This window comes from Poecilia mexicana, unplaced genomic scaffold (assembly GCF_051168715.1).
Source record: "Poecilia mexicana isolate PSO_F unplaced genomic scaffold, ASM5116871v1 scaffold_3, whole genome shotgun sequence".
Lineage (NCBI taxonomy): Eukaryota > Metazoa > Chordata > Actinopteri > Cyprinodontiformes > Poeciliidae > Poecilia > Poecilia mexicana.
Genome location: NW_028263372.1, coordinates 16,371,540 through 16,394,093, shown reverse-complemented (window position 1 = coordinate 16,394,093; position 22,554 = coordinate 16,371,540). Strand labels below are relative to the sequence as shown.

General features: G+C 40.7%; 2 protein-coding genes across 2 annotated transcripts; one reads left to right on the top strand and one right to left on the bottom strand.

Annotated features, from left to right (window-relative positions):
* Window positions 1-497: 497 nt before the first annotated feature.
* On the bottom strand, window positions 498-8,835 carry cul4a (cullin 4A). Its single transcript, XM_015002801.2, has 20 exons — window positions 8,237-8,835; window positions 6,687-6,802; window positions 6,377-6,480; window positions 6,008-6,077; window positions 5,844-5,917; window positions 5,609-5,771; window positions 5,436-5,525; window positions 5,270-5,352; window positions 4,504-4,571; window positions 4,140-4,258; window positions 3,854-4,046; window positions 3,625-3,729; window positions 3,407-3,517; window positions 2,610-2,695; window positions 2,419-2,526; window positions 2,216-2,329; window positions 2,028-2,133; window positions 1,765-1,937; window positions 1,444-1,596; window positions 498-1,341 (listed from the first exon to the last, which is right to left on the bottom strand). The coding sequence occupies exons 1-20, from the start codon at window positions 8,364-8,366 to the stop codon at window positions 1,246-1,248; spliced, it is 2,262 nt and encodes a 753-aa protein (XP_014858287.1). The 5' UTR covers window positions 8,367-8,835; the 3' UTR covers window positions 498-1,245.
* Window positions 8,836-9,191: 356 nt separating this feature from the next.
* tgfbrap1 (transforming growth factor, beta receptor associated protein 1) lies at window positions 9,192-22,353 on the top strand. Its single transcript, XM_015002798.2, has 13 exons — window positions 9,192-9,674; window positions 11,648-12,363; window positions 12,698-12,892; window positions 13,318-13,472; window positions 14,523-14,605; window positions 15,053-15,233; window positions 15,327-15,487; window positions 16,636-16,693; window positions 16,799-16,942; window positions 17,277-17,420; window positions 17,694-17,853; window positions 17,976-18,433; window positions 19,430-22,353. The coding sequence occupies exons 2-13, from the start codon at window positions 11,667-11,669 to the stop codon at window positions 19,616-19,618; spliced, it is 2,625 nt and encodes an 874-aa protein (XP_014858284.2). The 5' UTR covers window positions 9,192-9,674; window positions 11,648-11,666; the 3' UTR covers window positions 19,619-22,353.
* Window positions 22,354-22,554: the final 201 nt, after the last annotated feature.

Genomic DNA, 22,554 nt, shown 5'->3' with positions numbered 1-22,554 from the left:
TAGCAGCTGCCTGGTACATTCTTACTGCATAGTTGAGTTTCTTTTAACTTTACACAGATTCCCAGGGATTACACTATGATTTTAGGCAACAGACTTTCGTGATCACTTCAACGGAACCATAAAAACTGATTTAAAAACACTTTGTTTTCAACTTCACTTCAGTGAGCTTGTAAAGTGAAATTCACAAGTTCAATTGGTAAAACTAACTTGGGTAATAAATGTTTTTTTCTGACTTTGAAAATTTGGTTGTCGCTCAAACTCAGATGTATCAAAACCTACCTAAAGATGTTGGGGGAAGAGAGTGAACCTAGACAATTTGCATCACAGTTATGATGTGCAATACTTTATGAATCAGGCAGATTTTCAGTTCTTGACTGGATTAACCAAAGAAATTTTACCCAAAGAGGAAGTTTTAAACCATTGGTTCCAACAGTGAAAGAAAGTGCCACAGTCATGTTAGACTATTATAAGAAAATACTCCTATCAGACACGAGACATTATTTAACTCAATCATTAAATACTCATTTATTCAAATTCACTTTTTGCACTCTCAGTCCGATCTAGAAAAACATCAGCATCAGCACGTGACATTGGACATTTTGGTCAAACATAAAAGAAACTGAAAAGAAAAATACACAAATGGCTGGCCTGCATCTCATTTAGCTTTTGTGTAAAACACAATGAGCACCAACCACGTCGGCCAACGCTTTGCTCAAGACTCGGTTTCACACAGGCAGCCGCTTCTCTAACCAGTCAAGCATCCAAGCCAGTCAGGTTGACACTCAGTAGTTAGCACAACCAATTAAAGGGAGAACACCTCAAGAAAAGAAGAAATAAAAATCACAAAACTCGTGACAAACAAGCTGCAAAATACAAAGAGTGATTTATAACATGGTGTAAGAAGGAAAACCCAATCTCTCAAAAAAAAAACAACAACAACAAAGAAAGTGCTAGTTATTTTGAGTTGAATTTCGCACTAGCAGATTTGTTAGTCATAACCAACCATCAACAACCCAGTCCACGTATGCAGCCCAGTCTCGGAGTCCCATGAAGGATATTGCAGAATGGGGAACAGCGCAGCCAAGTCTCTTGTCTCTCTGGAGCTCTGCGTCCAGGATTGTGAATGTGAAGGACAAGATGGGCACCAGAGGAGAGTCGGTTGACTGAGGGGCTGTAAATCCTGTGCGGTTGGGCCAGCTGTGCGTTCGCTGTGGGAAACAGCACTGCAGCTACATCAGCGTTCCTTCAGGCGACATAGTGATACTGGTTGGGAATCTCCTTGTCACGCTCCATGTAGTCTCTGTCTATGAGCGACTCGATCCGCTTCTTCAGGTCTCCCGGCTGCGCAGAGGTCAGCAAAAATAGCAAAAAAAACAAAACAATGAGATTTGGGAGTAAATGTAGGAATGAATGAAACTGAAGACAAGTGGTTTTATAGGTCACCTTGACAGGAAACTTGAGCTGGTTGTAGAGCTCTGACACCAGCAGGTTATGACTCAGGGTTTTCCTCATCTTCATAATGCGCACAACAGCTGCATCGATCTGATACTGCCTGTCCTGAAAGACGCGCTCTGTGGTGCTCACCTGCTCCTCGACCTGCAGGAAATATGACAAGTTAAAAAAAATAAATAAATAAATAACAGACTCCTCTGTTTAGAAAGGAATATATTAGTTGAAAGCTTGTGGTAAGTTAACAGCAAATAAAATGCATTTTAAAAAAAAGAGGAAGTATTGAATTTACAAGTACAGAAAACAGAAATGTACCGTTTCCTTCATTTGAATCTGGTTGATCTTGATGCGGAACAGTTTGTGTTTAAAGTCATTGTTAAAATTGAAGCGATCTCCATCTTCCACGTCTTTCCCCCGGGGGTTCTTGTTGAGGACGCGCGCTTTCCCACAGGCCAGGGACTGCAGTGTTCGCCTGAGCTCTCCCTCCTCTGCGCAACACAACAAACAAACAACAGTTAAAGCCACAGACGGCTCTCCCGCATCTCTGTGGCCACTGCATATTTTAAGACGTGCGTAACCTATTCCGGTAGCAGCACGGATCTCCTCCATGCTGAATTCCTCCCCTTCGTTGAACATGAGCAGCACCAGAGTTTGGAACAGGGAAACCTGCAGCTCCTTCTTGCCCTGCAGGACAAAACAGTTTCTGTAAAAGCAGGTCAAGTGATTGCCCATCTCAGAGCTCTGGTGATACGCATCAAGCTCTCACCTCTTTAAATTCTGCCTTTAGTACAGCATGGCCCAGTGTGGGCTGCCACTGCAGCTTCCTTCCACTGTGCTTCCCAAGGTAGAACAGCTTGAACACTTCCTGGAGTTTCACCATCTATCAAGAAGTTACAGCGGCACCATGTGATTGGCTGGCCACGTTAAAGCCATGTGTTCTTGTCATTCTTGCAGCACAGCCACTCTTACCTCTGATGGGAGGTGAACCTCCATTGGTGTGTATGAAGGCCAGTAGCCCATGGTGAGGATGTTCACAGTGAGTTCTATGTTGCTTGGCTCACTCTGGTTCTGCATATACTGAATTGCAAAAGTTAAAGCACATAAATGTGTCATTAGCACTGCAGTGCGTTTAAGTCCATGTGCTGGGATGTCTCTGGTACCTGTTTGAACTGGATCATGATGTCTTTAGACAGCTCCATGTCCTTAAACATCCCCTCAAGCTTACTGGTGAAGGCTGCGCCACATTCTGCAAACGCACAAATATCACAGCTGACATGTTCCCATGCTCTACAAACACACACAGACTTCTTTGGGATTTAGTAGCTCAATTTATAATTTTGGCTAAATAAAACTGATAATTAAAACCTAACTTTTCTATTAAATTCTATACACAGTACCTTACAAAAATATTCATATACATTGTAGGGTTTTTTTTCCACAACTTGAATTACTTTTATATTGTATTTTTTGCAAATTGATTCAAGTTAAGCTCAGTTAATTATTCAAATAGTTTCTATCTAAGGAAACCCATATGTATTATCTTAGCTGCAAATCTTTTTGGGTATGCTTTTACTGGTTTTGCAAATATTAACACCAATATCCTTACCCTTCTTTGCAAAAACACTTCAATCAGAATATTTAGAGAACATCTTTGAACATCAGTTTGTAAGTCCTACAACATTGTAGATCTGAGGAACTTCATAGTTGCTTCTGTGTTTTTATGCTCCCTTTACCCAGCCTGTTAGTTTAGGTCAACAGACTTCCTATTTGTAAAGAAATAGATTTAGTTTTTCCTTTTTTTCCCCCTCAATGCACAGCTATGCATTACAATAAAAATCTGCTGAATTGTGTGGCTGTAATGTGAAAGGTTCAGGAGTTATGAACATTTTTATATTGCACTATATACCCAGAAAAGTATTCAATAATAATTTACTAAGTTAAAAAACAAGAAACTCACCATGTTTGAGTTTGGACAGCATGGACTTTTCAGCATCAACAGAGGCACTCTTACCAACCAGCAGACGCTTTGCCAAATCTTTCTTGTAAAAAGCCTCAAACACGTCTTTTCCTGCATGGATGAAGGCAGTCTTTGTTACTTTAGAACAGGTCTGACAATCACAGCGAAGCACGATTGTCCGTTCCGGATGAGGTTCGTTCCTCATCCGTGTAACAGACCGTGAATGAAGCGGAAGATTATCATGATCTTGTCCAGGATTCTCTCCAGTTCCTCCTCTGTCGCCTCCTTGTTTCCAGCTCTTAACTTGGAGTCCACGTATTTAGCTGACGGGGAAGCAATAACCAGAAAACATGTATTCGTAGGCTGGAACCAATAAAGCACCAAAACTAAAGGAAAGTTAATGGGGCTAAAAAATTATTGTGAACGACTGTTATTCGCTTGACCTACCAATGAGTTCAGCAGGCTTGTTGGGCCTCTTGTTGATGAAGGTTTCAAAGGCCTCCTTCATGGCGTTGATGAACGCCTCATTGCGTGCAAAGCAGCTCTGCACAACATTGTCCATCTTGTCCTTGAAGTCCAAAAGATCCTGAACCATGTCCTTGTCCTTCTCTGGTGTGCAAACGATCTCCCCACCGAATGACTGCAACCAGAAGGTTTATTAAGGCTTTTCTGAGAAGTGACAAGACTAAAACATACATCTCTAATATGTCATATATGTGTTTAACATATTTACCTTGATATAGTCCCTCCAAAACTGCAGCAGCGTGGGCAGTCCTGCTTTTACCTTGCTGAAGAGCTGGTAGAGGAGGGCCAGCTCAGTGACACGGTTCTCATCAAGGAGATTGCTCAGACCTAACATAAAATGAACAACTAATTTTAAACATCTACTAAAACAAAAGCTGTTCACTTCCAAAAAAAAAAAAAATCACTAAATACATTACATTGATATTTCACATGAGCATTATACTTTGGAAAAACTTAATTCTTTTCACTAAATAGGGGAAAAAAAACAGTAACGTTATATGGGACTACGCCACGGCTCGAAAGAATGTGATTATATTCATTATGAGGAATTTGAATAAATTAAACAGACACACCTTTTTGGAGAACTGCGTTCATATGCTCTCCTAAAAGTTGTTTCTCGACACAGCAGATAAGGGGCTTCCTGTGAAATGATGAAAAGCAAAAAAAATACGAATAAATAAAAAAAATTTGACAAAAACTGAGAATTTGAATAAGAAAAATACAATATATAAATGTAAAATACTTCAGTTATTTGGTTTAGAAGATCTTCCAGTTTATAGATCACACAGTTTTCACACACGGTTCAAAATATTTTATAAAATAAGCTTATAGGGATTTAATATTATATGTTTTAATTAAGTTTTACCAACATCAGCTCTTGCTCCCTTTTGTTTTGTAATGCTATGTTTGATAGTTTCACTCAAAAATTCACTTCTGTTAAACCGGAGGCCCTTGGACCTTCTCGCAGCAGAAAATCTGTCTGAAGTTTAAACCTGTTAACAGCCAGAAGCGAGGGAACTTGTAGACATATTTTTGTTTTTACCTCTTGGTTGAAAGTAGATCATTTCTTAGCCTAATGTGGAGACATGAGTGATACCAGCTCTACCAGAACTCACTCAATCTACAACTCTATCAGTAGTAGAAGAAATGTTTTCCCAGCTACACCAATCAGGTTTACCTGACTGTATCATTTTGTGCATGGGTTCAACCTATTTAAGAAAGGAAATCTTAAATAAACTGAAACAAACTTTGGGAATTCTATCATTTGTTTTCAGCCTGAGTGTCTCCTAAGGGCGAACAGAGATAGATGACTCAACAACTCAACATTCTGAATCTTACTGAGTGCTCTGGTCGAGGTAGCTCACAATTCGATCATTCTCCTCTTCTAAACGGCGAGCTACGTGGTGCAGGTATTCAGGCACCTAAACACAAAGACAGCATAGATTAAGACACCGATGATGAACTTGACCTCATAACCCCAGGATCTATTAGGAGTGCCTCTCACGTCTCTCTCCTGCATCAGCCGCTGTCCTTCAGCTGCATAGAGACGATTTGTTTCAGTCAAAAATCTCTCCTCAAAGGAGTCTTTGTAAACCTTTGAGCAAAAGAGTAAAACACAGTCTTTATTTGTAGAAAAAAACGACCCCCGCAGCCTGCTGCCCCGTTACCGTCGGATACCTGCAGGTCTGACAGCATGCCCAGCAGGCTCCGCAGCAGACTGCGATCGACGGTCTCTCCGTTTCGCTCCAGTTCTATCTGCTCCAAAATGCCTTCCACCGTTCGCTTCTGGACCGCACTGTCGCTCACGATGTGTGTGCGGAACAGCTCCAGCCCGGTGTCCCTGCGGCGTACAAGCCAGCATCAGCTTCCTGAACGCATCACTGGAAACACAACCGAGCCGACGGAACCTCACCAGATGGAGGGCAGCAGAGAGTTCTGAAGCACATATGTTCGATCCAGGAAGAGAAAGATGCTTCGGATCATTATCTGGAAAGAGGGGAATCGTTATCTCGTCACCGACTAAGTGAACACCCTTGAACACTTCTGAAAGTTATAGGATCGAAGGTCAACTCTTACAGTTTGCCTGCAGTGGTCCTGCCAGCAGCGATTCATTCGCTTCAGGAAGGACAGGTTGTCCATCGACTCTGTGAGCTCCAGGTTAAAGGTAAAACCACAAACAAGCACCGTCACAACAACAACTTCTAATTTCACTGGGGAAAATGTCACTCATCAAGCTTTTAGCTCTTAACGCCAAAATTATTTTGAAAACAGCAACTAAACAAAATGAGAAAGTTTTGACTGTTAAAGCTACAAATTTATCAGCACAGTCGGCCAGCCAAATATTCCAACTGATGATCAATCGCCAAAGCGTCAAACTGGCTGTCGGGCTTCGTAAAGGTTTCTCCCGGTTTGGCTGACAAGGTTGTGGACAAATACAAAGGATATTCTCTGAACTGATGGATCTGTGCCCGCACGTGGTCCTCGCAAACCTGCCGCAGCTGCTTGTACAGCGTGGGGGAGACTTTGTACGAACACAGGTTCTCCACGGCCTTTTAGGCGTTCCAGCGAAACGTTTGGCAAGAGTCGCAGGAAAAAGACGAGAAACACGTGAGAAAGTGAAGTCTTCAGACACGACTTGAGCCTTCTCCAAAGGAGACGTACTTAAGCAACTTGAATATTTATGCAAAACCGATTTCTAGAGACAGAACCTGAGACAAATTTTTCAGACCTGAGCTTGATGTTTAAGTACACCGACCTGATAGAGCTCTTCCAGGTTGTACTTGATGGAGGTGCTGTTCTGAATGGCACCCACCGCATCTCGAAGCTTCAGCCACGTGTCTTCTGTGTAGTTCTCTGCTAGTTTTGGCCTATCTGTTGAAACACAACAATAGACAGGATCAAACAAATCACTAATATGATTAACAAAAACAGGAGAAAAAAAAAAACTTTTCTCTACTAGTCAAAGGTGAGGTGACGACTATTCGTTCATTTAATGCCCCCAAACATTTAACTGCACATTTTAAAAACATCCACCTCGACGTTTTAGTTCTCTGATATATTATTAAGCTTTTATGTCTTAATGTTTCCACAGAAACCTAAAACCTTTATAATGTATTTATTAAAGACCCACGTCAATTTTTATTGCTTTTTGATTTCAAAAGAACAACATTTTCCTACTGGCCGGGACTTTTTTTTGAACGGCTGACAAACTGCAGGTAGAGTATTTTCTACAAACAAAACCAACATGGTGGAAATTCCAAAAAGTGTTTTTGGTTCAAATTGTTTTTATTTTTTTTTTGTTTTTTTTTTGAGAACTTTTTGTTTTTGATATTTTAACAATTCTTATATTTTTTTTCTACTTTTTGCAAAATCTGCATATTTTTTCTTCTACATTTGTAAAATGCAAATTTACAGATTTCAAGTTTAACGAGAAATTCAATTCTTTAAACACATGGATATATTCTGCTGCTGAAACATAAAAAAAAACAAAAAAAAAAACATGAGCAGGTCTGAGATTCCCACAATAACCCAAAGTAAAACTTTTTGTGGCATGTTTAAAATAATAATAATAATAATTATAACTGTGAATAAATTCTGTAAAGCTGTAAAGAAGGCTTTTCCTTCTTTTAGATAGCTGAAAGGTAGTGTGCAGAAACGAGTGGGGGAGGGGCAGACTACTCTATTCCTACAGCAGCCAGAAAAAAATCTCTGATTACTCTGGCACTTTCTCAGTCTTCTCAATAAAAGGACTTTAAACCGTAGCTACAATAGGACTGAAAATATCAAATGTTTCAAAACCTTGTTACCTTGATGCTGAATTTGAACTGAATATTGTAGTACACACCACATCAAGGGTTTAAAGTCACAATTATATGACTGCTTTATTGGAGTAAACATTTAACCAGAGAAGTGGCCTACATTAATAACACCATAAGTTGCAAAGTTGTGATTTCATTCAGCTGAGATCCATAAATAGAAAAATACACTTTTTGGTGAGCCTGCTTTACCAAGATAAGGGGAATTCTGCATGGAAAGTGATAATCTCAGGAGGAAATAACACAACTAATTGCTTAAAAATATGAAGCATGTAAGACAAAATAAAATCACTCCATATCTCCACTCTTTCAAATGAAAGTGTGAGCAAGTTGGCTGGTTTTAAAACAGCAGGCTTTAGGAGCAAATTATTTTTAAATAAAACAACAAAGAAAAAAACTGTTACACACAATCTTCTGTAGCACGACTTGAGAACTCCACCCTCCACTGTTGCTGATGCTGTGGGGGTAAAAAGCACTACAGTGACAGTACCTTTGAAGTTTTTGATCACTAATTTCTTTGAGGCGCCTGTTTTGCCTGAAGTCCTGGCCATCCCGTTGGTGCTGTGCTCGGTCAGAGCCGAGAAGCTGGCCCTCTTGTCCTGTCGGGTGTCCTCTGCCATTATCAGATTAGCGCTTTGGCTTACCGCTGTGTGCTTCAAAGTGTTTTTGCTAAGTTACTGCTGGATTGTCCTGTTGCCTGTTTTGTTCGCTTTCAGCAATCCAGTCCCTTCGTTGAACTAGATTGTCTCTGGATGGCACCACAGGAAGTCTATTTAAAGTACATGATGTTGCAAAAACTTGAAAAACACAACGCTAGGTGAGCATAAAAAATAAACTAGAGACAGCTAAGTAAACACATAGCTAGCTAACGGAGTGTTATCTAAAACTGCAGCACACTTTTCGTCCCATTCGCCACTTTTCTTTTTAGCTTTGTAGGCTAGTCCATGTCAGTGCGGACTACATACGGATTTTAACCGGCTCAGTTAATGTGTTGGGCAAAAGAAAAGAGGAGCTCCAACGCGACTTAGTTAGCGTTGACATGTTCGACTCATGTTGTTGGTAGCTGTCTTTACCATTTAGCTAGCTAGCATAACAAAATGGCTTTTCTCAGACGGGCTCCCTTCGACAGGTGCGTTCAAGAGTGGCTCGGATTTTCACCTTTAATAAGGCTTGTCTGTACTTTGACTGTAGATTCCTGTAGATTCTAAACTTTTTATTCTACTTACATATATGTATCAACTCAACATTTTCAGCCTCTCAAGAACTAAGGTGAAATAACAATCACTTTAGTTCTTATTATTGTTACATGAGACTAAAAACCAGTCCCCAACTGAGATTGTATGACATATGTATTTTCTTTTGAATTGTGTTTATTATAACTTTAAACGTACTTATAAACTATATGTATTATATTAACAGTGGTAAGGAAGTATAGATATGACGTACTTAGAACCACTTGCTTCATTGACACTGCAAGTAGAGCTTTATTTAAAAAAAGTGTTAACAAAATCAACTTGTTAGACTTGATCAAATGTTAATTGTCTCCAAGTTTGTTTTTTTTTTAATTTCTTTCGTTTTTTTAAAATCCTCCCGACCCCACTAGGGACAAGGCTGTACAGAAAATGGATGGATGGATGGAATTGCCACTGTAATGTGTTGATTATTAGTCTTTGCAGATTTCCTCCCCGCCCGGATGGTTTTGAACGCACCTGCGTTCCACCTGCAGTCAGCGGAGGTTCAGATGGGAGGCTGTTTTACTTTGGATCGGAAGGACCCGAGCAGTAAAAACGAAAAATTTCCTCAGTGTGGCTCGGTGCCTTCTTGGACACCATGGCTAGATTGATGTGTATTTTTACAAACAACCCATGACGGCTGCCTCCAGAGCATTAGGGCTCGCCTTTTGGTGCTGATTCGGCCTGTCTGCAGCGGTAGGTATCGTAGCTGCTAACGCCGACAACTCCACCACAAACTCGGCAGGGAGTTGGTCCGCCGAGCATCAGATCAAGAGATGAGTGATCGACTGGATTCATGGCTTTTTATTTATTTATTTTTTCTATTTTTGAAGCAGACACGCACATGAAACAGCAAGCCAGCTCAGCTGATTTGAACCCACACTGAAAATCTCCCATTTCAGTCACATAATTGGAAATCCAATAACTATAAGAAATATTGTTAGCTTTAGCCTGGCTAGAACGGTGTAAGCTAATGGCAGCTTCACCAGTAAGATTCCCACGGATTTTTAAGAAAGCGAGAACCCATTTCAATCTTCATTGAATGGTGTCAACATGTAAACACAATACCCTGTTTTCTGACAGTTGGGTTTTACCTCGGAGGGAACTTTTCCTGCCGTTTTTGGGCGCTTGGTTTGGGAAGCTAACAGGGAGCTAAAGCCAATCCTGAAGCAAGAAAGAGAAAGTCTCCAATTCCTTCCCTCTTTCTTTTCTCGAATACTTGTATACGTGCTTAAGAATCCGTATATGCCTATATATGTTGCAAATGTCTTTATATTAATGATTTTAACGGCCAGGAAGTACAGAGTCACGTGCTTCATGTACAGCTGTGTTGAAATCTGCAGTCATCGCCATGTGATACAGTTATATGGAAAACCGTTTCAGGAAGTATTGATCACTAGCATTGCCTTCTGGGAAGATTAAAAACATTAACTTGACTTTATTTTAATTGCGATCAGATTGCATTAAACAATCTCAATAAACGCAACTTGACCCTCAGGGAACATTTCGTTGTTCTCCTATAAAGATATTCTAAAAGTAATGACAGCCAAAATGTAAACATAAATAAAGGCTGTAAAGGCTACAACTAGGGGTGGGAAATTGTTGTTTATCGTTATTGTAAAATTCTTCTAGTCGTCATAAGATGTTTGAGTTGTTGTGACAGCTTTACTTGATGATGTTTGCAGAACTCCTCTTCGTCCCTCCAAAAAATATTTCCAAGCTTAGGTCTACGTGAGCAGCAACAAACAGCACTATCTTTCAAAATATGATTTAATTTGCTTGTTGTTTGCTGCTTAGCAATAGAACTGCATTACCTATGTACTAATGGGTCCTAACATTGTCTATAAATAGTTTTTTTCCGGTCCATGTGTTTGTGGGCTTTGGCAGCAGGAAGGTGCAGTCCCCCTATGAAGTCTGTTGCTAAAAAAGACTGCAGTGGTTTCTTTTTATGACTTCCTATCATCACTTTTTTTTTAATCTTCAACAAACTAAATACCACAAGATATTAGGATAAACTCCATTTTGACTTCAAAAGTCTATAAAGCCTATTTGTAGATCTAATGGATAATTATTAATATTACACAAGATTAGTAAGCTTGTCTCCATTTATACTTCAAAGCATATGTTCCCATCCTTTATTGGATTTTTATTAAACACAAAAAGCACATCGAAGGACCCTCTCTTGATTTAGACAGTGGGGGAAATTTTGCAAATCGTATATAATGAACCAGGGTTGAGTACTTCACCTGCCTGATGACCATTCAGAGCTGATTTCTTTTTTTTTTTTTTACCTTTAGGCTAAATCCTAACAAATGAATATGCATATTTTTATTGTAAATCCCTTGCAGCGCTTAATACAGTGGATTAAATTGTAGAGAGTTTAAATTAATCGGGGCTTGCACACAGTTGAGGGCGTACTTAATTTTTTACGGCGCTGAGTGGATCGCGATGCTTCCACCAAATTAGACAAACAAAAATAAAGGTCTGAACTGACCTTTTGTACATTTCCAGGGTTAGAACGTCTTTCTTAGAGAAATTATCCTGTGAAATACTCAACCCTTTTCTTACGGCTAGGTTCATGTTGAAAGGGTCCGAGCTGCCTGACGGTGGTAACATTTATTTTCATTAAATCAACTACTTGCTCTCTCCGTCCGTCTTCTGCTGTTTAGCCTAGATGCCTTGGCTGAGATGAGCGTGAAGGCTTTTGAGCTTGTTCCCGCCGTGGAGCGCGACCTCCTCATGGGCGACAAGGCTCGCATCAACATCGAGTGCATCGAATGCTGCGGGAAACACTTGTACGTGGGCACCAACGACTGCTTCATCCACCACTTCCTCCTGGACGAGGTCGCTTCCTCCAAAGACAAGCTGAGCTACTCGACCCAGAAGCTGCTGCACAAATACCTCGGCCTCAAGAAGCCCGTCGCCGAGCTGCGTGCCGCCTCCGCTCTGGAGCGTCTCATAGTGCTTTGCGATGGAATGGTGTTCCTCGTCGACATGGTGACTCTGGAGTCGGTTCCCTCGGCAGCTGGCGGCGGGGCCAAAATCCGAGGCGTGACCGCGTTCTGCGTCAACGAGAACCCCGTCAACGGGGACCCGTTCTGCGTGGAGATGGGCGTGCTGTCGTCCAAGAGGCGGACGGTTCAGGTTTACATGGTCTACGAGGACAGAGTGCAGTTGGTCAAGGAGGTGAATACTCCGGAGCAGCCGTGCGCCGTCAGCATCGATGGGTACTTCCTGTGCTTGGCCCTCACGACGCAGTACGTGATCCTTAACTACAACACAGGAGCTTCGCAGGAGCTCTTCCCTTACAACAGCGAGGAGAGGAGGCCCATTGTGAAGAGGATCAGCCGGGAGGAGTTCCTCCTCGCTGCTCCCGGCGGCCTCGGTGAGTTTATCGACGGTGGCTTGAAAAGTTGGGTTGTTCTGCCGAGAGCAAAAGCTGCGCTCCATATCCACCTACAAGAATCGGCTTTGCACCTTGTACTGAAGCTAATTTTTCTCTTGTTTTAGGTTGTAGAGTTAGTTTTGCTTAGACAGTCTTGTTTCTGTTCCCAGAAACAAAAGTCTATTACATGCTGAAAGTTACAATATTTGTTACATAGTCAGTGAAGAGTCCAGCTTTCCCAGTCTTTCTAAAGTTTGAAAGGTTTTAACTCTACCTTGTTGTGTTCAGTAAAAGTTTTTTTTTTTTTTCTCCTCCCTCTTCATCCCGCCTCCAGGGATGTTCGCCAACTCAGAGGGAGCGTCTCAGCGGGCTCCCGTTAACTGGTCAGAGAGCGTGATTGCCGCCGCTGTGTGTTTTCCGTACGTGGTGGCTTTGGACGAGAACTTCGTCACCATCCACAGCATGTTGGACCAACAACTGAAACAGACTCTTTCATTCAGGGACGGACGCCTTCTGCAAGATTTTGAAGGTGTGCTCGCAGCCTCTGGGTTTCACATGCCATCAAAAATGTTTAAGTGGTTAAAATATAGAGATCTTTTTTTACAGCCACTCAAATTACTGTCTTCTTAGCTGTAGTGTTTCTGTTTAGTTTGTTAGTTTCATTGTCTTTCGCTTACGTTAAGCTTCAGAAAGTCTAAAAACTGCAATTCCACAGGTTGGAAAACCTTTGCAAGGCTTTATATATATAAAAAAAGATCCTAATATAAATTCTTCTTGTTTGCCAAATGTTGATTATAAAATAATAACAAAACTGATCTCGTTTTAGAGCTGAACACCCTTTAATAGTTGCTTTGCATAGCGGTGGATTAAAGGGAGGATGAGTCGACTGGCTCTCCTTAAAACAAACACACGCGCAGTCACAGTCTGAGTGTGTGAGGGTTGTTTGTGTTTTAGGTAAAGTCATGCTGGCTTCCACTAAGTCTGTTTACGTCCTGGTTCCACTGCCACTGGAGAGACAGATACAAGACTTATTGGCTGGCCGCAGAGTGGAGGAAGCGCTGGTCTTAACTGAGGGAGCTCAGAGAAATATTCCCAAAGACAAGTTCCAGGTAAGCATCAGCAGGTCGTTTCAATGGAAAGACCAAATACGAGGCCTAAAAGAACTACTGATGCCAGGCTGATGGTGTCTGTATGCCTTAGGGTACAAATGTGCCCAAAGAGAAATGGAAACTTTTAATCAACTCATGGTGCTATAATCATAAGACACACACCAAATCCTGTTTGCACAGAAGGTAAAAAAAAAAAAAAAACGATCTTCAGTTTGTCTGGATTTAATAAAGCAAAATGTAAATAAACAAGCATCTTAAACGTTTGTTTTCTATATACACCAGCGGTGTGGACTTGAGTCATGAGACTTGAAGCAGAGTCGAAACCGAGTCAAAATGTGGGGCTTTCTTTGCCTCTTTAAAAAAAAAAAAAAAAAGTATATATATATATATGTTTAGTCTTCAGAAATTTTAATGTACAGTAGTGAAACTTTTCTGCTATTAATTTAGACTTTTAGCCCTGTGCAGGTCTAAAAGTGTGTTTGAGGGGTTTAGGACAATTTCTTTAGTTTCCAAGTTTCCATACACACATTTTTAAGGGGTTAGTGAAAATGCAGAATTTAATTTACTTTCACAAATGAAAAGGCAATCAAAATAAACATTTCTGGATGTAACATCTGGGCTAAAATGACTGACAGAGGCAGCATGATTTCTTTTTGACATTTGAACGTACATAGAGAATGAGTCCAAGCTCTTATTGTGATTAATGCCAGTTAATCTTAATAGTTAATTCCAGCTACGTGACTAAGTTATTTTCCTTTGCTTGATAATTAAATCTCGTAGAATAGAAAGACGTTTTAAAATCTTGGGATGAGGTTACTTTCTTTTTTTTCTTTTAATATTTTGAAACTTTTTCTGTTGAACTGAACAGCAAGAGGAGATTACTGATAAATATTTACTTAAGAATTTAGATATTTTAAGTCATCGCTCTGTTATAAAATTACATATTTGATCAATTACTTTGCTTAGGATGGAAAAATGTCATGTTGGACTTGGCGCACTTTTTAATTTCTGTAGTGACATTTTTCTTCCCATTGTTGCCACTTTCTTCAGATTTTGCACAGAAGAATCCTTCAGCAGGCAGGGTTCATAAAGTTTGGCCAGCTTCAGTTCCTGGAGGCTAAAGAACACTTTAGGTAACAGCTGGAGTTCCTTTTTCTTGACGTCTCAACCCTTCCACGAGAACCATCCGATTCTTGTGAATTTTTCTTCCCTTGTGCATCTCGTGCGCTTCGATTTCATCATTGCTGTAAAGGTTTACGTAAAGCGACAGCTTCATCTCATTAAGGCTACTCCTGTAATTGATGACATTATTTTTTCTTTTTCATATTTCAAAAACCGTTGGAGATTTTAATAATTACCATTTTCAATAATTTGATAAAAAAATGCAATGTTTTCCGAAATAAGTTGCTTATATCCTTTTCTATGTCTTTGTCTTTTTATTGACACCTCCAAAAAGGAGCTTTATGCAATTTGATAAATGTGTCGGTCTTGTATGACAAATATTAGTCTTTTTTTCTTTTTTTTTTTTTTTTTTTTTTTGTCTTTTGATACGTCATATGAAATATCTTGAATTGTTCCAGGAAGGGTGAGCTGGATGTGCGGGAGCTCATCTCTCTCTACCCCCTGCTGCTACCGGCTTCCTCCTCGTTCATGCGCTGCCACCCTCCTCTTCACGAGTTCGCGGATCTCAACCACCTGGCACAAGGCGACCAGGAGAAAGTGCTGCGATGCAAGAAATTCCTCATCAGCTATCTGGGAGAGGTAACCCGGATTGAAATAGCCTCGTAGTCTAGCAGCGCGTCGCGTGGTTGTGCGGCTTCATGTTGCGTTTTTTTCCCCCCTCCTTCCGTTCAGGTTCGCAGCACCGACGTGGTGAACGGCTGCAGAGACGACGTGGACACGGCTCTGCTGAAGCTCTACGCCGAGCAGGATCACGACAGCCTGCTGGACCTGCTGGCCTCGGACAATTCCTGCGTGCTCACAGATAGCGTTCCGTGGCTGGAGAAGTATCACAAGTGCGTATGCTGCTGCGATTGTTCGTCTGGTTTAAAGTAGGGGCTGCAGCGAGTAATCGTGACGAGTCGATTGCTGGAGTTAATCGTCTGCTAGTTAAGTAATCGATTAGCCGATAGCTAAAGGGTGCAGACTCAAAAAAAGGCTGAAAGTACAACACAGTCAGAACAGTAATTAAGTCAAAACTGTACAGAAATATATGCGTTTTGCATTTAAGATAAAAAATAAAAAAAAACTGTAAATATGTTCTACTCAGAACTCCTATAGTGGCTTTAACCGGTTAAACCAAACATGAATCATCAGATTAGCCGGTCATTGTGTTGATGGTAAGTCGAACAGAAAGGGGCTGAGCTTTCCACATGTTGGTGTTTGAAGTATTTTTTATTTTTTTTTAGCTGTAGATGATCAGGAGTACACTAAAGAAACCTGTACTACTTTCTTATTTAAAAAAGTGAACAGAATTATTTGTTTATTTTTTGTCTTTTAATGTATTTCTAATATTGTACAAAATGAGACAAAGGGGTTAAATTAAATATCTACAGAATGTGCCTTTTTTTATTTTTTAGATCAAATTAATCCATAGAAAAATCAATTACTAAAATAATAATTAGTCGCAGCCTGAGTTAAAAGATATAATTTTAGTTGACATGGTGTCGGGGAGTTTTAACACGAACTGGAACAAACATTTCTGACGGTGATTTGGTCATGAGTGTGTGTTGGAACCCTGCCGCATGGAAAATGCACATTCCTTATTAAAATGTCCATTTCTTTACAGCGGATTAAGACCCAAATATTACACTGTGATTTCTTTATCAGCTCTATAAGAAGCGAGAACTTTCAATTATTAATCTCAGCGATTCTGTTTAAACTCCGAGCAAATTGGCATGTAGAGTTGGAAGAGAGGATTACCGTGGGAATCGGTGTGGTTTCCATTAATTATTGCAGCGATGAAATTGACCAATTCCTACAGGATTGTCCGAGGCGAGCCTTTGTTGGGTAAATACCGCTCATTGTCCCGTGCTGTTAATTAACTTCCCGATGAAGCTGTTAAATCCGTGTCCGGTTCAACCAGGCCGGTTTAATTACTCAGCACAGAAATGTAATTATGTTTTTGAAGCTCCACTCAATCCGCTCTTTTTATTTCTCTCAGATATTTTGCACTCGGGCTTCTCTATCATTTTAACGGGCAGGACGCGGCAGCGCTAAAGGTTTGTATTCCTACGATTTTTAAATTTTTTTCAAAAAATAAACAGAACCTGCACCAGATCACTAACGTCTTCTCTTCTCTCTTTTTTTTTTTGCTTTTTCTTTAGTTGTGGATTCGCATTGTAGATGGCGAATTGCAGGACTCCACCAGATCCGATCTGTATGAGTACATCGTGGACTTCCTCTGCTGCTCTTCCAGTATGGAGATTGTGTGGAAGTATGCAGACTGGGCTCTGCGGAAGGATCCCACCGTAGGTTCCCAAAAATGTAACTCCGATGTCTGACTTTTGGTGCAGCTTTGACCCAAATATTATCTTCTTCAACATTTGTTTTCTGGGAAGATTCAACTTCCCACTTTTCATGGCTACAGTATGTATAATATTTACTGTGTATTCTCTTCAGCCATATAATTAAAGGTGAGGATTTTTAACAGAAAATACAAAATGAGTTCACTTTTCTGTTTCACACTTTTGTGAAATCTGCAAAATAAAGTATTTAGGAACTTCCACAGACCCTGCGGTTCTCTTCAAACAGCTGTGTTTGACCATTTCAAAGAGTTTTTATTTGTTTTTTTTTTCTTTATAGACAGGTATCCGGATCTTTACTAAGAGGCCCGTCGGCAAAGATCGATCAGAGGTGAACCCAGATGAAGTCATCGCCTACCTGGGGAAACACAGCCAGGCTCTGCTTCTCTACTTGGAGCATCTTGTGTTGGAGAGAAAAATGCAGGTAAAAGAAAAAGAGTTTATTAGATGTAACGCTTATTTGGGGATACAGTTGGGGAAAAAAATGCAAGAACATATCTTGAGCTTACAAGTCCCACAACCAGGACTTGTAAGCTCTTTGAATCAAATAAATGTGATCTGAATTCACAAATCCTGCAGCATAAGTACTACTGCTTGTGAAAACCTAGCCAGACCCAAACACAGCAACGGGTCATCATGTTATTATATAGATGGATTTGACTGTTTCTGGGGTCGTTTTTCCCTTCTTGTTGTGCAGAAAGAGAAGTTCCACACACACCTGGTCGTGTTGTACCTGGACAGGGTCATGCTGCTGCTGTCAGAGTCGCCGACTGACGAGGGGCAGCTGACCAGAGCCAGAGAGAAGCTCCAAGCCATGCTCAGGGAGTCCAACTTATACCGTGTACAGTTTGTTTTAGGTGAACACAAACCACCCAGTGCAACAGGAACATTTATTTTAGAGTCAGTGAGATCATTTTTCAGATTGAAGCTCATTATTTGTTTTGTTTTGTTTTTTTGAATCTGATTAAACCCTGGTTAGGTAAAATGGAGAGCTGTGACAAGCTGCTGCTAGAGCGTGCAACACTACATGGGAAATTAGAGGAGCACGACAAAGCGCTGCACATCCTGGTCCACAAACTCAGAGACTTCCCGTCCGCCGAGGCCTTTTGCATCTGGGCCTCGTCCAGTCGCGACCCAGCATATCGACAGCGGTTGTTCCACCTCCTCCTGGGGGTCTATCTCGACGGCAGCCCTCCTGGGAAAGGTCAAGCAGCTGGCGGCGGCGAGATGGAGATGGCGGCCGTGGATCTGTTAAACAGGCACGGCGAGGTGTTCGACGCCGTCCGCGTCCTACGGGTGCTCCCGGAGAGCTGGTCGCTGCAGCTGCTGAGGCCTTTCTTGAACCGGGCCATCAGGGCCAGCATGCACGCCGGCCGGACCTCCCAGATCGCTCTGGGCCTCGCCCGCTCTGAGAACGTGCAGCTGCTGCACGACAGGGTGAGCAACACAGGAGAGCACTAAAAGCTGAATGAAAAGATTTATCTGCTTTCCTAAACAGTTCACTTATTTGTTCATGAATATATATGTTTTTTTTAACCAAATGTTTGTTATGCTTTAATTGATGGTACCAGCTAATTAAAGCAGTGGGCTTTATAGACTTTAACTTGGTTGTTTCTTATGTGCTGGTAGGTGTTTTTGAATATTTTGCCTTTTTTAAGGCCGGGCCAGTTTCCACAGAAGTGTTTAACGGACAGAGTTAATTCAGGAACATTAAGTGTTTAACAAGATCGTTTCTCATTTAAACCAAATAATAAAAAAAAAGTTAGAACAAGATGCAAAACTCGCTGAAATGATCCACTTTCTCATTTTAACGAAAAACTTTGAGCGAGTTTTGCGTCTTATGAGATTTTCTCGCTTAAAAAAAAAAACCTTTCTCGTTTTATATCTCGTCATAACGAGAGCGTTGCTCATTTTAACGAGATGTGAAAATGCGCTCTGACAGATTACGACTTGCAAAGGTGCAGACGGCCTGCCGTGACTTTCCTTCCTCTCACCGTGGCATCAAAGGATGCTACAACCTTTCTTATTTAAGAGAATATATTTAGGTTTTAATGAGATTTATAAATTAAATTTTTAACAAGTTTTTTTTCTTTTTTTAATGGCGAAAACTGTTTTTAACGAGTTTTGCATGTCGTCGTAACAAAGTTTTCTCGTTGAAATGAAATTAATTTATTTTCAAGCTCTGGCAGTTAAACGCTTCCATAAGTCGGTTCGGTCAAACCTGCATTTTAAATGTACTTAAACCCATTTTCATTTGGAACTAATAATAAAAATATAAATCAACCGAGGCGCATAATCACAAAGTCTGATCAGACGTTATTCTTGCTCCTTCTTCTGAATAGTTGATACTCGATTTCGAAATATTGCAAAAAACAAAAAAAAGAAAAGATTTCATATTTGATTTGTTGCAACTCGCGTTTTCTTCCTCTACAGTTAAAAGAGCGGAGGAAACCTATCGTCGTGTCGGAGAAGAAGGGATGCCACCTGTGCCACAACACCTTCAGTGAGCCCAGCGTGGTCTGTCTGCCCGGAGGAGTGCCTGTCCACGTCCACTGCGCCGCACAGAGAGTAAGAGACTCTCCCACAAAGAGACAGTTAGCCAATAGCGGTAACCACACGTGAGACTAAACGTTTCCCCACTGCTGTCTGATGTGCGACCGGAGGCTGCAGTCCTGTTGGGAGAACAAGAGGCACAGAGGAGAATCCAGTTTCAGCCGTGGCGAGAAGACCACGGAGGGAGCCGGCTCAGTGCCGGCTGAGTTCAGCTCAGTTCGGTTCACGTGCGCCACACGTGCAGATTTAGAAATCCCAGCTCAGTTTCTTTCCGCATCCGTCCCGTCTTCACTCAAAAAAGGTGAAGCCCTGAATTGGATAAACAAAAATTAACAACAGATGATTTGTTTTTTTTAATTATTATTATTTTTAGTCCCGTTTCAAATATTTGTGAAGCATGGAATAATAGCAAGACTCCTCCGGTTCTTGTCCAAGTCAGTTTGTGTTGTTGTTCTGCCCTGACGTGCGCGCTGCACGCCCAGGTTTTAATGTGAAATACTGCAAAGGCACTTTCTTTGTGTGTGTCTTTTGCAAGAGCTGGTGTCTCTGTTGCCGCCTCCCCGTCCTCCTCTGCAAACGTCAGTCGTTTCTGTATCACAGCGTTTCACATGGCAACACTTTGATCCGACCTATTGCTACATTTTGATTATTATCCAAGTTAAAAAAACAAACAAACTTGGTGACCTGTGGAGTCTATGAGGAAAAGACATGATGAGCTCTTATGGATAATTAGTGGAGAAATGTACATTTGAATGCAGCTTCAGATGCAAATAAGGGAATTGAAAGAAAACTGAAACCTGTACAATGAATTAAATGTTATACCCCCCCATTGAAAATATGGAGGGGCGGGGAGGATCTTACTGTCTGGCTTTGACTAATAAAAAATGGTTTCCATTCCGCTTTCAGCTTCTGTTACACTGAAGATGCTTTTACAAATGAAGTGCACTCCAGTTCAAATTAAATCAAATTTCACCTCATTGTCAACAGCAGTGTCTTTGATCTCCAACCCACGACTCTCCCTCCTCAAGACGCCCAGCTGCTTCACAGAGCCATATTGTCATATTCAAAAAAAAAAAAAAAAAAAAAGGCAAAAGCTTTTCAAAATAAACAGGTTTCATTTACTTCGTAAATTCCTTTCGTTAGTCGAATGAAATGCAGAGATGGATTGGGCAGAAAGCGATGTAGACAGTGAATAATCATCTGTGCTCTGAAGAATAGCTCTCAGCATCACATTGTTTTCTGTCATTAATCCCGAACAAACGCCACACAAGAAAGAAGAAAATTGAAAGGCAATCTTGAACAACCTTCAAGTACTTTTAAGTGGGAACATGAATAATTAAAACATTTTGTTTTTCAGGGTTACCGACAGCAGCACAGAACAGCAGAACAACAAACAATTTTCCATGTAAATTTCTTCAGGCTGGTGTACCTCGTGCAAATATGGAAAAATAAAAATCGAACCCAAGCAGGGACAGCTTGGCTGAACCTTCAGGTTAGATTTTGGAGGCTCTGCGTTATGCGAGCATTAAATTTTACCCTTAAACTTCACACTAGAAATATGACGCACATTTAAATAATTGACATAGCTTAAAACGTAGCGAATGTTAAATTTTTTAAACACCTAAGTCCCAATTAATAATTTGATTCAGACTAATGAATAGTCATTAATGAAGGCAATTTCTCCTGTTTCTATTACTGTAATTGTTTTGGTGCAAGAAATGCGACTATTTAATCTGCAAAAATAAATCTGGCCACACGATGGCAGTATTGTGTAACATTTAAAACGAAAGCAATGTGCAGGCCTTCAGAATGGCTACATCTAACATGAATATATGCATTTCAAATAACTAAATATGTTCTCTTCATTTATTACATGCCACAGATATTATTTTGCACTGCAGAGAGTAAAAGATGGTTATATTTGACTCAGATTGTTGACGGCAGACATGATCTAACAGCATCTGACACTCGCAGAGGATGGATTTCTAACGAAAATGTGCCAGTGGCGCATATATCATTTCAACTTTTCTCTTTCATTGGAAAATGTGGGTAAAACAACAACAACAAAAAAAAAGTTTTATCATGAACTGCTTTGGTGGCCCAAGAACATACCCGAATGGCTTAATTCTTCTTAGCTTTCAAAGCTGCCTGCTTCAGAGTTATGGTTTTAACCTTTGTGCTGTGGCACCCCCGTGGAAAACGGAGAGAGATGGAGGTCACAGCTGCTTTCTGTCGTACAGAAACCCTGAATTTCTTTACGGGCCTGTCATCAGAGCAAAGAACCTTGTCTCCAGCTTCTTTCTAAATGCTGCGCATCTGTCGGATTAAGAATGAGGTGTGGCTTGGACGTCATACATAATACTTTTTCAGTCGGGCAAGATGCAGCCAAACTGTGGACTTACTTCATCAGAGCCATATTACTTGTGTAACATATTTGTCCTCAGAAAACCTTGTCGGAACGTGTATCAAACGAAAAATGACGCCAAAAGGCTTGACACTATTAAAACTAATGTCCAGTTCTGCGTTTCTTAAAAGCTTTGTTGTCCAAAGAGTTTAACTGTAGCTTGTTGGAAAGGCCTCCGCACCATTACTTCAAATCATATAAAAAAAGAAAATTCTGCAAAGTTGTATGAAAAGTTGCAATTGTATTTTATAAATATGTGTATAGTGGTGTGTAAATACTGCATTTGTACGTGTTTGTTGCTTTCTAAATCGATGCCACTGTGGATGGAGTGTAAAAAAAAAAAAAAAAAACTGCTAATCCGTCCCATTTTAATAAACATATGTTTCAGCTCCGACTCAAACTTTTTGTTGTACTTGTCTTCGTTTCTGGTAGCTGGGCTTAACGATGCTTTCTTCTGGTACGTTCTCTTGTTAAACTCTGACCACTAAATCACAGGGTTGGATTAAGAGTCTCTTGAAAAGAGACATAGGACAGAAGAGCTTTCCCAAAACGGACGCAAAAATGTGAGTGAACATATTTCGCAAATCTTTTAAGTGAGTTT